This window comes from Phoca vitulina, unplaced genomic scaffold (assembly GCF_004348235.1).
Source record: "Phoca vitulina isolate PV1807 unplaced genomic scaffold, GSC_HSeal_1.0 scaffold7, whole genome shotgun sequence".
Classification (NCBI taxonomy): domain Eukaryota; kingdom Metazoa; phylum Chordata; class Mammalia; order Carnivora; family Phocidae; genus Phoca; species Phoca vitulina.
The window spans coordinates 47,391,342-47,406,679 of NW_022589710.1; the positions used below are offsets into that span (position 1 = coordinate 47,391,342).

The following is a 15,338-nucleotide window of genomic DNA, read 5'->3' on the forward strand; positions in this document are numbered from 1 at the left end:
ACTTAAATCTAGTCTCACTTCTTTTATATGTGAAAAGATTATTTTTTATCAACTCACACTCTCATAAGTAGAAAGACCTTAGAGCTTATGCCACCCAATTTTCCTCTTGTGACATAACAGAAAATATATACATTAGTCTCTGCCCCCAGTTCCTGGCACAGAATTCTGAAAATCCTGATGATTTCCTAAGTGAAAAGAGCACTATGAGCATGTTTTATTCTTTGACTCTGGTTCCTGACACAGAGTTCCTAAATCCCTTGGATCTTCTCTGGTGATAGAAGTGTCTTTTGTTCCAAAGAGGTGACTCTGAGTGGGCTCCTGGATGGGGGCTGCTCACCAGAAAGACCAAGCCATGCTCAGAGGCTTGGAATTGTTAGCCCCAACCCCCATTCTCCAGAGAGGGGAGTGGGGCTGGAAATGAAGTGAATGATTGATCACACTGATGTGATAAAACCTCCATAAAAATCCCCAAAGTACAGGGTTTGGAGAGCTTCTAGGTTGGTGAACACATCCATATACTGGGAGGGGGATGTACCCCAACTCCAAGGGGACAGAAACTCCGGCACTTTAGGACCCTCCCAGACCTTTCCCTCTGTGTCTTTTCATCTGACTATTCATCTGTATCCTTTCTCATATCCTTTAATAAACTGGTAAATATAAGTATTTCCCTGAGTTCTCTGAGCTGCTCTAGCAAATCATCAAATCCAAGGAAGGGGGAGGTCATGGGAAACTTCAATTTATAGTCAAGTCAGACAGCAGTTGTGGGTAACCCGGGACCTACTACTTGAGACTGGCATCTGAAGTTGCGGGGGGGGGGGGGGCTGACAGTCTCATGGGATGAAGCCCTTAACCTGTGGGGTCTGACACTATCTCCATAATTCAGTTAAATTGTAGGACACCCAGGTGGTGTCACAGAATTGCTTGGTGTGAGGGGGAGAAACCCAGATCTGCTGTCAGAAGTGCTGTGAGTGGGAGTCATGTGAGAGTGAAGGAGAAACTCAGGACTAAGCTTTCTTTACACCTCCCAACAAAGGAACTGAGTCTCAGACAATTGTGAGATGTTCCCCCAGTCTCTGCTACTTGGTGAAGAGGCCCTTTCACCAAGAGATAATGAAAACACGAAGTTCTTCCCTATGTTGACCTAAGTAGAATCTGCTTCCTAATAACCTCTGCTCTTCAATCCCTCCCCACAATATCCTTTCAAATATTTATAGCCTGCTATCAACTTTCCTGCAAGTTCCTCCACAGGCTGACCATCTCCAGTTCTCTCAATCATCCCTCAGGTGACCTCTGACCTCTGGCCTCCTTTTGTTGTCCCTCTTTGTTCCATTTGAAGTAAGGAGCTAAAATGGACAACTTCTTCAGATGTGTTCTAATCCACGCAGAGTACATGAGACTATAAACTCTTTTTTTTTTTTTTTTTTTTTTTTTTTTTTTAAAGATTTTATTTATTTATTTGAGAGAGAGAGAATGAGAGAGACAGCACATGAGAGGGGGGAGGTTCAGAGGGAGAAACAGACTCCCTGCCGAGCAGGGAGCCCGATGCGGGACTCGATCCAGGGACTCCAGGATCATGACCTGAGCCGAAGGCAGTCGCTTAACCAACTGAGCCACCCAGGCGCCCCTATAAACTCTTAATAAGGACACAATATTTCTTGATATAATACTCTGAGCACTAGATTTTGTGTTTGTTTCCTTATATTTTCTTTTTTCTTAAGTTTTTATTTAAATTCTAGTTAGTTAACATACAATGTAATATTAGTTTCAGGTGTACAATATAGTGATTCAACACTTCCACAAATCACCCAGTGCTCATCACAAGCGCACTCCTTAATCCCCATCACCTATTTAACCCATCCCCTACCCGCCCACCTCCCCTCTGGTAACCATCAGTTTGTTCTCTATAGTTAAGAGACTGTTTCTTGGTTTCTTGGTTTGGCACTAGATTTTTTTAACTGCAGATTTACCCTGTTAGCCTAAAGAAGTCAATCAAGATCTTCAGGGCATATAAAAATAAACTTACTCTAAGCCCAGTCTCACCTGTGCTCTATTTCTGAAACATTTTTGGAAAATAATTGACTTTTTAACTTTAATGCAGGGCTTTGCATATCTATATTATTTATTTCAAATTAACTTTTTAAAATTATACTAATGCATGCTTTACTCACTGTAGAACAAATTAAATACAGATAAGAAAACATTTACGTTTACCCTTCCAGACTTTAATATACAAATAATCCATTATTCAATGTAGAAAAATGAGCAAAAAGAAACAAAAAACAATATAACCAACCACAATCCCATTAGCCAAAGATAATCTTTGTTAACATTTTGGTGCATATCCTTTCAGAAATATATTTATATTTTATAAATATACACATACATACGTATGTGTGTATATATATATATAGAGAGAGAGAGAGAGAGAGAGGGAGACAGATGTATATACATCTATATGTTTATATATTTTGCCCCCTATCTCCAGTCATTAATTTTGTGTGGAGCACGAAGACCATAGGTTCTACTGGAAAATACTGTAACATGAGTTGACCAGTTGGGACTATAATACCCACTAGCTCAAGCTTCTCTAACATACAGCTTTTCATTAATTATTCCATTAATGTTTCAGAGTTTCCACTCATTCTAGGGCTCAAATCTATACACACACAAACACACACATATATATTTCTTTTTTTTAATGAAGATTTTATTTATTTATTTGACAGAGAGAGACATAGCGAGAGAGGGAACACAAGTGGGGGAGTAGGAGAGGGAGAAGCAGGCTTCCCGCGGAGCAGGGAGCCCGATGTGGGGCTTGAACCCAGGACCCTGGGATCATGACCTGAGCCGAAAGCAGACGCTTAACGACTGAGCCACCAGGAGTCCCCATATATATATATTTTGTGTTTATATTTCTGAAAGGACATGCACGAAATGTTACTGAACATTATTCATTTTTCAGAGTCAATAGAAATGGTACTATATCATAATTTTAAATGACTGTATATTATCCAATAATCTATACTAAAATTTCTTTAACCAATCCTCAAGTCTCTATTGTTAGAGCTGGAGTTTGTTTCAAATCTTTCACTGTCAGAGATGATGATATTATATTAGAGATGTCTATACCCTTTCTTTTTTTTATTAACATATAATGTATTATTTGTTTCAGGGGCACAGGTCTGTGATTCAACAGTCTTACACAATTCACAGCACTCACCATAGCACATACCCTCCCCAATGTCTATCACACAACCACCCCATCCTTCCCACCCCCCACCACTCCAGCAACCCTCAGTTTGTTTCCTGAGATTAAGAATCTCTTATGGCTTTTCTTCCTCTCTGGTTTCATCTTGTTTCATTTTTTCCTCTCTTCCTCTGAATTTGTTTCTCAAATTCTGCATATCAGTGAGATCATATGATAATTGTCTTTCTCTGATTGACTTATTTTGCTTAGCATAATACCCTCTAGTTCCATCCACGTCGTTGCAAATGGCAAGATTTCATTTTTTTTGATGGCTGCATGATATTCCATTGTGTATATATATATGTACCACATCTTCTTTATCCATTCATCTGTCAATGGACATCTAGGCTCTTTCCATAGTTTGGCTATTGTGGACATTGCTGCTATAAACATTGGGGTGCACATGTCCCTTCGGATCACTACATTTGTTATCTTTGGGGTAAATACCCAGTAGTGCAATTGCTGGGTCGTAGGGTAGCTCTATTTTCAACTTTTTGAGGAACCTCCATACTGTTTTCCAGAGTGGCTGCACCAGCTCGCATTCCCATCAACAGTGTAAGAGGGTTCCCCATTCTCTGCATCTTCGCCAACATCTGTTGTTTCCGGACTTGTTAATTTTAGCCATTCTGACTGGTGTGAGGTGGTATCTCATTGTGGTTTTGATTTGTATTTCCCTGATCTACAACCCTTTCTTAAGAACCTCCCCTGTCCACAGCCTTGAAGGGGCAGTCCCTGTGACCAATGTCTACTATGCTAGCCATGCTTATTGGTTTTGGGTGAACATATGCCCAAAAGTCAGTCCAATTCTCTTCCCCAAAATCTGGGGTTGGTACCACAGGCCAAAACAGACTGTGAAGAGCCTCAGGTAAGGGACGGAAATGCCATTTGGGAAAAACCTTCACAGGCCAAGTAGAAGCAGATGACTAAGCATTGAAGACAACTGTTAGAGATAGGAAAATGATCATTCATGAAAGAGAAGTAGAAACAAGGGACTTTGGGGTCCAAGAGGAAAAGAGACACAGAAAATCTACCTGACCACTTTCTAATTCCCATAACATCCGTGCTTCCTGCAATTGGATTCTGTAAGATTTCTTTATGTCCTAACAGTAAGCTTTCTTTCTTTCTACTTTTTATTGTAAAATATATCATACATATAAAAGATGGCATGAAAAGGAGACACAAAGCTAAAAATGTTAATACCAATCCCTACTTAGTCAGTAATGAGGTAAGTATTCATACATTAGAAGTCCTCTGTCTAATGCCCCTTCCCAATCATATCTCCCCATATTCTGAATTCTGAGTAAATTATTCCCTTGTCATTCTTTATATATTTTAGGTATATTAATTACTGCTTTGTAAAAACTTCTCTATTTTCTTTTTCAAATTTTTATTTAAATTCTAGTTAGTTAAAACTTTATTTTAGAAAAATTTAAATACGCACAAAATTAGAGAACAGTGGAACAGAGATTCATGTACTCATTATCTTGTCAACAACATTCTACATCTTGTTTCTTTTGTTCCCTACCTTCCTGCCCCATCACCACACACACAGTGGATTATTTAAAGCAAAGCAAAGACATCATTATATTCATTTAGAACACATCTCTAAAGAAAAAGACTTTCAATATAGGTATGGTACCATTATTGTTCCTACAAAATTGGCAATTCCTTAACATCATTTAATACGCAATCCACATTCAAATGCCTCCAATTGTCTCAGATTTTTTTTCTAACAGCCAGTTTGTTTGAAATCAGGATCCAAATAAGGTTCACACACTAGATTTAGTTTATGTGTGTCTTAGGTCTCTTAATCTATATCATTCCTCACCCCATTGTTTTTCATAAAAAATATCTGTTGAAATGAAAAGTCATATGACCTGCAGATTTTCCCACATTCTGAATTTGGCTGACTGAATTTTCATGATTTCGTGATTCTTCTATTCACTGTAATTACCTGTAAATTGATCTTAGATCTAGAGCTGTGCTAATACAGTAGCCATTAGCCTGTAGCTCAATTTAAATTAATTAAAATTAAATAAAAATTAAAATTCAGTCTCCTGGTCTTATTAGCCACATTTCAAGCACGCAATAGCCACAGGTTGTTAGTGGGTACTGGACAGCACAGAAACATTTTCATCATCAAAGAAAATTATTTTGGATGGTGTTGACCTAGAGATTTAGATTCAGGTTCAGTTTTGATCTCACAGGACTACTCCGGACATGGCACATGAAGTTCCCATTGCATCACATCAGGAAGCACAAAATATATGCTTGTCACAACTTTAATGACATAAAGATTGGTGAGTGGATTCATGTTTTCAGCCTTATTTCACCTAATGGCTTTAGTAGCCATTCATGATCACTGTCTAAAATAGATCCATCATTTCATTAGAGACTAGAAAATGATTTTCATAATTCTAGCACCTTCTACATTTATGAGTTAGAATTCTTCTATTAAAAAAAAAATCTCCTTCCCATCAACCATTTGGTTACTCTGAAGTATTACTCATAAAAGAAAGGCAGGATAAAAAATTGAGTCTTCCCTAATTGTCAGAATACTAAGTTAGAATCATAGCAATCTCCATATAATGATTTGGAGGTTTTGTAAAGTATTGTTAGAAACAAGCAGTTTTTAACATATTTTATGTGTTTCAAGTTTTCCTAGTTTTGGCTTCTACTTGGCTCTTCAGAGTTGGCTCCTGTGTCCGAGTAGTCTGGCTTATAGCAAAAGTTCCAAGCTCATCTTATAAATGCTCTGCCCCAGCCATTTCTCTAAGGAGTCCCGGTTCTTTCTGATGAGAAAAGGTATACACAGCAACCACATCAAAAAGGGAACCGTGAGAGGTGCCTGGGTGGCTCAGTGGGTTAAGTGTCTACCTTCGGCTCAGGTCATAATCTCAGGGTCCTGAGACTGAGCTCCACATCAGGCATCCTGCTTAAACGGGGAATCTGCTTCTCATTCTCCCTCCGCCCCTCCCACTCCACACTCGTTCTCTCTCTCTCTCTCAAGTAAATTACATTAAACTAAATTTTAAAACGGGAACCATGAGTTAATGGCTTTGCCTAATACATTCAACAGACCTTTACTAGGTCCCTGCTACGTGCCAAGCACCATATTCCATCCTGGGAATACAGTTAAATTAGACATGACTTGTGCCCTTAAAGAGCTCAATCTACAGAGGAAGAGAAACTCATAAACAGACAATTGTAATACAAATGTGTTATTATTTAGAAAAGAATTATGCCCTTGATATCACAGGAACATAGGGGGTATTTAATTTAGGGAAGAAAGGTGATCAAAGGACTTTTCCTGAAAGATATGGCAATTATGCTATCTTAAAGAACAAGTAGGACTTGCCCACAGGCAAGGGCATTGAAAAAGGGCATTGTAGGTAGAGAGGATTCAATGAGCAAAAGAACACACACAAAAAAACACCATGGCATAACTATAGAACAATGATGAAAAAATTAATGAAGACACAAAAAAATGGAATGACATCCCATGTTCATAGACTGGAGCTTCAGACTGTTAAAATGTCCATATTAGGGGTGCCTGGGTGGCTCAATCGGTTAAGTGTCTGCCTTCAGCTCAGGTCATGATCTCAGGGTCCTGGAATTGAGCTCCATGTGGGCTCTCTGCTCAGCGGGGAGGCTGCTTCTCTCTCTGCACCCACCCCCCACTTGTGCTCTCTCCCTCTCCCTCTCTCTCAAATAAATAAAATCTTTAAAAAAAAAAAAAAGGAAAGAAAGATAAACAAAACTGGAGATATCATACCTCCTGGTTTCAAAATATATTACAAAGTTACAAAAATTAAGAGTATGGCATAAAGACAGACCTATAGACCAATGAAACAGAGTAAGAGTCTAGAAATCTATCTATACATATATGATCAACTGATCTTCGAAAAGGGTACCAACAATACACAATGGGGAAAGGATAGTCTCTTCAACAAACTGTGTTGGAAAAACTGGATATCCACATGCAAAAGAATGAAATTGGACCCTTATTTCACACCATACAAAAATAAACTCAAAATGGATTAAAAACATGAGACTTAAACTATAAAGCTCCTAGAAAAAAATGTAGGGGAAAAGCTTCATGACATTGGTCTCACAACAAAGCTTCATGATTTTATGGATATGACACCAAAAGCACATGTAACAAAAACAAAAATAGACAAGTGGGACTACATCAAACAGAAAAGCTTCTGCATAGCAAAGGAAACAATCAACAGAGGAAAAGACAACCTGTGAAGTGAGAAAAAATATTTGCCAACCATTTATCTGAAAAGAGGTTAATTTCCAAAATAAATTTAAAACTCCTATAACTCAATAGCAAAACAATCCAATAACCCGATTTAAAAATGGGCTTAAGACTGGAATATCCATTTCTCCAAAGAAGACATCCAAATGGCCAAGAAGTATACGAAAATATGTTCAACATTACTAGTCATCAGGAAATGCAAATCAAAACCACAAAAATGAGATATCATCTTACACTGTTAGGATGGCTATTATCAAAACAACAACAACAGATAAGTATTGCAGAGGATGTGTAGAAATTGGAACCCTTGCACCTACATGAGAATGCAAAATGGTGTAGCCACTATGGAAAACGGTATAAAGATTCCTCAAAAAATTAAAAATAGAATTACCATATCATCTACCAATCCCATTTCCAGGTATTAATCCAAAAGAATTTAAATCAGGATCTCAAAGAGATATTAGCACTCCAATATTTCAGCATAGCACGAGTCACAATAGCCAAGATGTGATAACAACCTAACTGTCCACTGACAGATGAATGGATAAAGAAAATGTGGTAGATACATACAATGGAATATTATATTTTTTAAGAGAAGGAAATCCTGCAACATGTGGTAACATGGATGAACCTTGAGAACATTATTCCAAGTGAAATAAGCCAGTCACAGAAGGACAAATACTGCACAATTCCACTTATGGAGGTATCTAAAATAGTCAAACCCATAAAATCAGAGAATAGAATGATGTTTGTCAGGGCCTACAGGGAGAGGAAAATGTAGAGTTGCTAATCAATGGGTATAAAGTCTAAATTATATAGGATGAGTAAGTTCTAGAGATGTGCCGTACAATATTGTGCCAATAATTAACAATACTGTATTGTACACAAAAAAATTTAAAGGAAATATTTAGAAGCGCTTCACAGAAATAAAAAGAATAAACATTAGTAAAATAAACAAAACACCACGGCTGTTCAGTGTGTATAGCAAGTTCAGTGTGTGCAGAGACCTGAGCCAAGAGACACAAATCCCATCAATTCAACTCAATACTTCACGAATCCCTAACAAGTGCCTGGCTCCACACTAGATTCTGGAGATGATGCACTAAAGCAAACACAGTTCTGGCCCTCATGAAGCTTTCAGTCCAGCAGGGAAGACTGAGAAGGACCTCTATCCCACAGGTGATCAAGAATTTTAAGCTTAAGTTTAAGCTAGGAAATGACATGGTCAAATTTGTATTTTTGGGTAGGATTCTATAGCAGCTGATGGTAAGGTGGATCTCACCGGATCAGACAGGAGACCTTGGCAAAGTTCACATGAGAGATAATGAGGACCTAGTAGTGATATCTGAGACAGAGTAGAGAGGACTTGATTAGAAAATCATTAGGTGGTCAAATTTGTTTTTAGGATGCCCATGCTGGCCACGCTTATTTCCTTACTAAATGTTCACAAACCATTTGTGACATATTCTAGAACTTTGCTGAGAAGCTGCTTCAAGTTTAATGGTCTACAGATTCTGGATTCTAATCTCTTTTCCCCTTTGGAAATTGATACAGAGGTTCATTTCTAGTCCCTGACAGTCCTCAAAGATAGCACACAATTATAATCGCAGGTTCTTTCAGGACCCTGGATGTAGTAGTCACCTGTGGATCTTTTGGCTTTCAAATACTCAACCTTCTCCTGGAGGGGACTGACTTTGTAAACAGTACACAAGAAGTCAGAATGGAAGACCCCTCTTTTTCCAAATACAGGAAGTTAGGGACCAGGCACATGACCTAAAATATCCCCACCAAGAACTGGAAATAGCAGTGGCACAAAGGAGGGAGAGAATGCATCTAGCGGCAGCCAGAGAGCCCTCACCAAATTGTTCTTGCTGCTTAGCCTCTGGACCAGCCTACTCTTCAGCTTTCCAACAATGTGGTGAGCCTCCTATATTCTTCCAATAATCCATTTTCTGCTTAAGGCAGCCAAAATTAATTTCTATTGCTTGTAATCAAGAACTCTGACCAAAAGACCTGGATAGCATTTGCTTGGATCCAAAAATCTGAACTTAAAATAGTTAGATATCCTATCTTTGTTCTGATCATCTTTATTATTACAGCCAAGACCCAGTGTTCCTTAGTGATCCTTACTGTACATGTCAATTACTTTCTAAGCATTTTGTAGGCATCATCTTTTTGATTCCTCACTGAATCTCCCTGAATTGCATAACCATTGAGGTTGATACTACCATTACTTTTTTATCATTCAAGAAATTGAAGCTCAGCAAAATCAAGTAACTTGCCCAAGATGGCCAACAAACAGGCAGTACAAGTCCCAAGTTAGCTCTCTTAATAACTATATTACACACTGACTCCTCTTCAAATCTTTATTGTGAAATATAACACACAGAAAAGTACACAAAAATGTGCAGCTCAATAAATTATCACAAAGCAAACACCTATATAAACTACTACCTAGGCCAAGAAACAGATCATTCCCAGCACTTTACAAGCCCCATTAATGACCCTCCCAATCATTACTTGTTCCCTTCCTCCATAACCATTGTCCTAACTTAGGGAATAATTTTCTTGCTTTTCTTTATACTTGGGCCACCTAAATATGCATTCCTAAATAGTGTTGCTTTATTCTGCCTGAATTCTATATAAAGAGAAATAATGCAGAATATTTTAAGACTAGCTTCTTTCACTCAACATTATGTTTCAAAGACTCAACTATGTTGTTGTAGGTAAGCTTATTCGTTTTCATTGCTATATAATATTCCATGAATATACCATAATTTATCAATATACCATTGATGAAATTTGGGTTCTTTCTAGTTTTTGGCTATTATGAATGATGCTGCTATGAGTATTTTTGTTCATGTCTCTTGGTACACATGCGCACGCATTTATTTTGTATATAAACCTAGGAATGGAATGGTTGAGTCATAGAAATGATAAACATTGGTAGACAATGCCAAACTATTTTCCAAAGGGGTTGTACCAAATATGCACTCCTGCTGGTATTGAGGAACATTCCTATTACTCTGTACCCTTTCCAATACTTGGTCATATTAGTTTTTATTTGGGCCATTCTGACTGGTGTATGCTTTTGGTTTGCATATCACTGATGACTTAATGTTTCTTGACCATTTGGAAATCCTTTTATAAAATACCTATTCAAGTCTCTTGCCTATTTTACGGTTGGAGTGTCTTTTTTTTTTTTTAAATCAAATGATCCTTTATTGAAGTATTTTCCTTTGTAGCCCTCAATAGCTGGGCATTCCACCGTACCACTGTTGATGTCATCTATGATGTCATGAGGGTGGCAGCCTTCAACATCACAGCCCACAGTATGGCAGTCCCTAGGGTCTCTCTTTTTTTTTTTTGACTGGGTACAGTATACTTTATTGATGGCACATGACAAGGTAGGGCTCCCCAAGCCCCTCCCCTTCTTCAGGGGGTCTGGGATGGAAATGGTGGAGGTTGGGAGATTCTCAGTGTTTTGGGGGATAAGTTGGGGCAGGGACTCCCCAGCAGCTGAGGGCCTCTCTCTTCCTTTTGCTCTCCCTGGGGCTGGTGGTCCAGGGGGCTCTTACTCCTTGGAGGCCATGTGGACCATAAGGTCCACCACCCGGTTGCTGTAGCCGAATTCATTGTCATACCAGGAAATGAGCTTGACAAAGTGGTCGTTGAGAGCAATGCCAGCCCCGGCATGGAAAGTGGAGGAGTGGGTGTCACTGTTAAAGTCGCAGGAGACAACCCGGTCCTCAGTGTACCCCAGGATGCCCTTGAGGGGGCCCTCTGACGCCTGCTTCACCACCTTCTTGATGTTGTATTTGGCAGCTTTCTCCAGGCAGCATGTCAGATCCATGATGGACACATTGGGGGTGGGGACACGGAAGGCCATGCCAGTGAGCTTCCCATTCAGCTCAGGGATGACCTTGCCCACAGCCTTGGCAGCGCCAGTGGAAGCAGGGATGATGTTCTGGGCAGCCCCTCGGCCGTCGCGCCACAGCTTCCCAGAGGGGCCGTCCACAGTCTTCTGGGTGGCAGTGATGGCATGGACAGTGGTCATGAGTCCCTCCACGATGCTGAAGTTGTCATGGATGACCTTGGCCACAGGAGCCAAGCAGTTGGTGGTACAGGAGGCATTGCTGACAATCTTGAGAGAGTTGTCATACTTCTCATGGTTCACACCTATCACGAACATGAGGGTATTGGCAGAGGGAGCAGAGATGATGACCCTCTTGGCCCCGCCCTTCAAGTGAGCCCCAGCCTTCTCCATGGTGGTAAAGACCCCAGTGGACTCCACAACATACTCAGCACCAGCATCACCCCATTTGATGTTGGCGGGATCTCGCTCCTGGAAGATGGAGATGGACTTTCCATTGATGACAAGCTTCCCGTTCTCAGCCTTGACTGTGCCGTGGAATTTGCCATGGGTGGAATCATACTGGAACATGTAGACCATGTAGTTGAGGTCAATGAAGGGGTCATTGATGGCGACAATATCCACTTTGCCAGAGTTAAAAGCAGCCCTGGTGACCAGGTGCCCAATACGGCCAAATCCGTTCACTCCAACCTTCACCATCGTGTCTCGGGGACGCAGCTGGCACTGCACCAGAATATGCAGCTGTCTGTCGAATGGGGAGGAGCAGAGAGCCAGTCCCTAGGGTCTCTTTAACGGTTCCAGAGAGTTCTCTAACTAAAGATGGGTGTCCCATCTGCCCAGCAATGTCAACAATCTCATCAAAACTGGTATTTCCATTGTACTTAATATTTTTCTGCTTCTTTCTATATCTTGGCAGTTCCTTGAGGGCTTTGATAATGAGGGCAGAGGCAGAAAGTACCACCTCAATTTGGACCTGTCTGTCCTGAATGGCCATCTTCACTGTAATCCTCAGACCCTTTCCAATCACCAGTTGCTTGGCTAGGTCACCATTACCCTTTTTGGAAGAAAGACTCAAGAGGCCAATCTTGGGGGCCTGGGCAGACAGAGCACCAACTTCCCCATTGGTACACTTCAGGTAAATGATTTTTATTTCACTGGGGTTGAATTTAGGCAGCACGGTGCAGGCAGCTGATGTCAGATGAACCGGGTTAAGGACAGCCAAAGAAAGTTGCACCTTGGCCACCTCTGAGCCAAAAGCTGAAAGCTGGATTGTATTTTTATTACTTATAGCAGTTCTAAATACAAACCTTTTGTTAATTACATGTGTTACAAATACCTGCTTCTACTCTGTGACCTACCTTTTCACTCTTTTAATGGTGTCCTTTGGTGATGCAAAGTTCTTCATTTTAATTTGTCAAAATTTATCACTCTTTTCCTTTTTAGCCATTTGTATGTCCTATTTGAGATGTCTTCCCCTACACTGAGGTCAATATATTCTCCTAGATTATCTTTTAGGAGCTTATTGTATTGCCTTTAACATGTTAGTATGCAATCCAACTAGAACTGATTTTTTGTGTGTATGGTGTGTGAGGTAAGGATCAAGTTTCTTTTCTTCCCCTTCTTTCCTTTCTCTTGGGCTATTCAGTAGTCCCAGCAATATTTACCATTCTTTCCTCACTGCTCTACAGTACAATCTTTATTGCAAATCAAAGATTTTGTTTCTAGGATTTTATTCTATTCCTAGGGCCTATTAGACTATTCCATAAAAGCTTTAGACTAAATCTTGACACCTAATAGAGCAAATGTTTCCAACTTGTTTTTATTCACTCAAGTATTTTTATATATGCTATTTATGGCCTTTCATTCCTCTATATATTTTTTAGAACCAGCTTGTCAAATTTCCATGCAAAAACTCCAGCAAAACCCTGCTGGGATTATTACTGGGATTATTTTATTTATATATCAAGTTGGGGAGAACTGACACTTTACAATATTGAGTCTTTCAATCTAAGAATATATCTTTCCATTTATTTATTCTTTCATTTCTTTCAATAACTATAGGGTTTTGGCCACAGAAACAAGATGACAAAGGGGACAGCATCATCTGGAAAGTGTTGCAATAAGACGTGCACATTGTGCCACCACTGTGGTTCTAAGGCCTACCACCTTTGGAAGTCGACCTGTGGGCAAATGTGCTATCCTGCCAAGAGGAAGAGAAAGTATAACTGGAGTGCCAAGGCTAAAAGACAAAATACCACTGGGGCTGGTCAAATGAGGAAGCTAAAAATTGTATACCCCAGATTCAGGCCTGGATTCCATGAAGGAACATCACCTAAACCCAAGAGGGCAGCTGTTCAGCACCCAGTTCTTCCTAAGGATTTCAACAATTAATCACACAATAAATGTTCTGGTTTTTAAAAATAATAATAATGTATTATAATCTTCTGCACAAAGACTTTGCATATATTTTGTGGGATTTATTCCTAGGTATTTGAACTTTCTTTACTCTATGGTAAATAATATTTTCATATATCTTTTAACTTCATTGCTGGTATAGGCGCACTTCATTTTATTGTGCTTCACTCTGTTGCCCTTTGCAGGTATTGCATTTTTGACAAACTGAAGGTCTGTGCCAACCCTGCGTCAAGCAAGTCTGTCAGCGCCACTTTTCCAACAGCATTTGCTCACTTCATGTCTGTGTCACACTTGATAATTCTTGCAATATTTCAAACTTTTTCATTATTATTATTACATTTGTTATAGTGATCTATCATCAGTGAACACACCTCTGCTGAAAGCCCAAATGACGGTTAACATTTTTTAGCAATATTTTTTAAGGTATTATACTTTAGACATACTGCCATTGCACATTTAAAAGACTACAATGTAGTGTAAACATCACTTTTATATGCACTGAGAAACCAAAGAATTTCACTTCACTTGCTTTATTGCAGTATTTGCTTTATTGCAGTGGTCTAGAACTGAACCTGCAATATCTCTGAGGTAAGCTTGTATATAAACATAATGAAATTTTGCATATTGGCTCTGTACCCAGCAATGTGGCCAAACTTATTAGTTCTAATAACTGATCTATAGATTCTTCTGGATTTTCCATGTATATAGTCATCATCGGCAAACAATAGATTTAACAGGATTCTTTTCTAATTTTCATATATTCTTTTTCTTGCCTGACTGTATTAGCTAGAATATCCAATAAAATGATGAATATTAAGTGGTGAGAGTGGGCTCCCTTGTCTTATTCCCGATCTCAAGAAGAAAACTTTCAAATCTCACCGTTAAGTTTGATGCTGGTTATAGGTTTTTTGTAGATATGCTTTTTCTAATTAAGGAAGTTTTCTTTTATTCCTACTTTGCTATGAGTTTTGAATCATAAATGGAGGTTGAATTTTATCAAGCACTTTCTCTGCATCTATTAAACTGATCATTTTTATCCACTAGTATATTAAAATGGTGATTTACACTGACTTTTAAAGAATGTTAAAACCACCTTGCATTCCTGAAAAAACCCAACTTGGTCATATATATTCCTGGATTTAGTCTGCTAACATTCTGTTCATGACTTTTTGCATCTATGTTAATGAGTGAGATGAAACTGTGATTTTCCTTTCATCTGAGATCATTTTGATTCTACCTGAAGAATTTATTCCTTAAGTGCCAGTCTTCAGGTGACAAATCCTGTTTTTGACTGTCTGAAAATATCTTTAACCTTCATTCTTAAAGACTGTTTTCCTGAAAAAAGAATTCTATATTGGTATTTCTTTCAGTATTCTAAAGACGATCTCGCTTGTACTGCTCTGTGCAGAAGTCAGCTGTCAGTCCAATTACTATTTCTCTGAAGACAAACTGTAACTTTTCTCTGGCTACTTTTCTCTTTACTTTGCTTTTATAGCAATTTTTTAAAAAAGATTTTATTTATTTATGTGACAGAGACA

At 39.0% G+C, this 15,338-nt stretch overlaps 3 protein-coding genes across 3 annotated transcripts in view; 1 reads left to right on the plus strand and 2 right to left on the minus strand.

Moving 5' to 3' along the window:
- Positions 1 to 15,338, minus strand: part of TMED8 (transmembrane p24 trafficking protein family member 8) — a 38,578-nt gene that overhangs the window by 14,507 nt on the left and 8,733 nt on the right. The window lies entirely within an intron of this gene.
- On the minus strand, positions 11,043 to 12,099 carry LOC116633192 (glyceraldehyde-3-phosphate dehydrogenase-like). Its single transcript, XM_032405678.1, has one exon. The coding sequence runs from the start codon at positions 12,082 to 12,084 to the stop codon at positions 11,086 to 11,088; it is 999 nt and encodes a 332-aa protein (XP_032261569.1). The 5' UTR covers positions 12,085 to 12,099; the 3' UTR covers positions 11,043 to 11,085.
- Positions 12,359 to 13,820, plus strand: LOC116633194 (60S ribosomal protein L37-like). Its single transcript, XM_032405680.1, has one exon. The coding sequence runs from the start codon at positions 13,468 to 13,470 to the stop codon at positions 13,774 to 13,776; it is 309 nt and encodes a 102-aa protein (XP_032261571.1). The 5' UTR covers positions 12,359 to 13,467; the 3' UTR covers positions 13,777 to 13,820.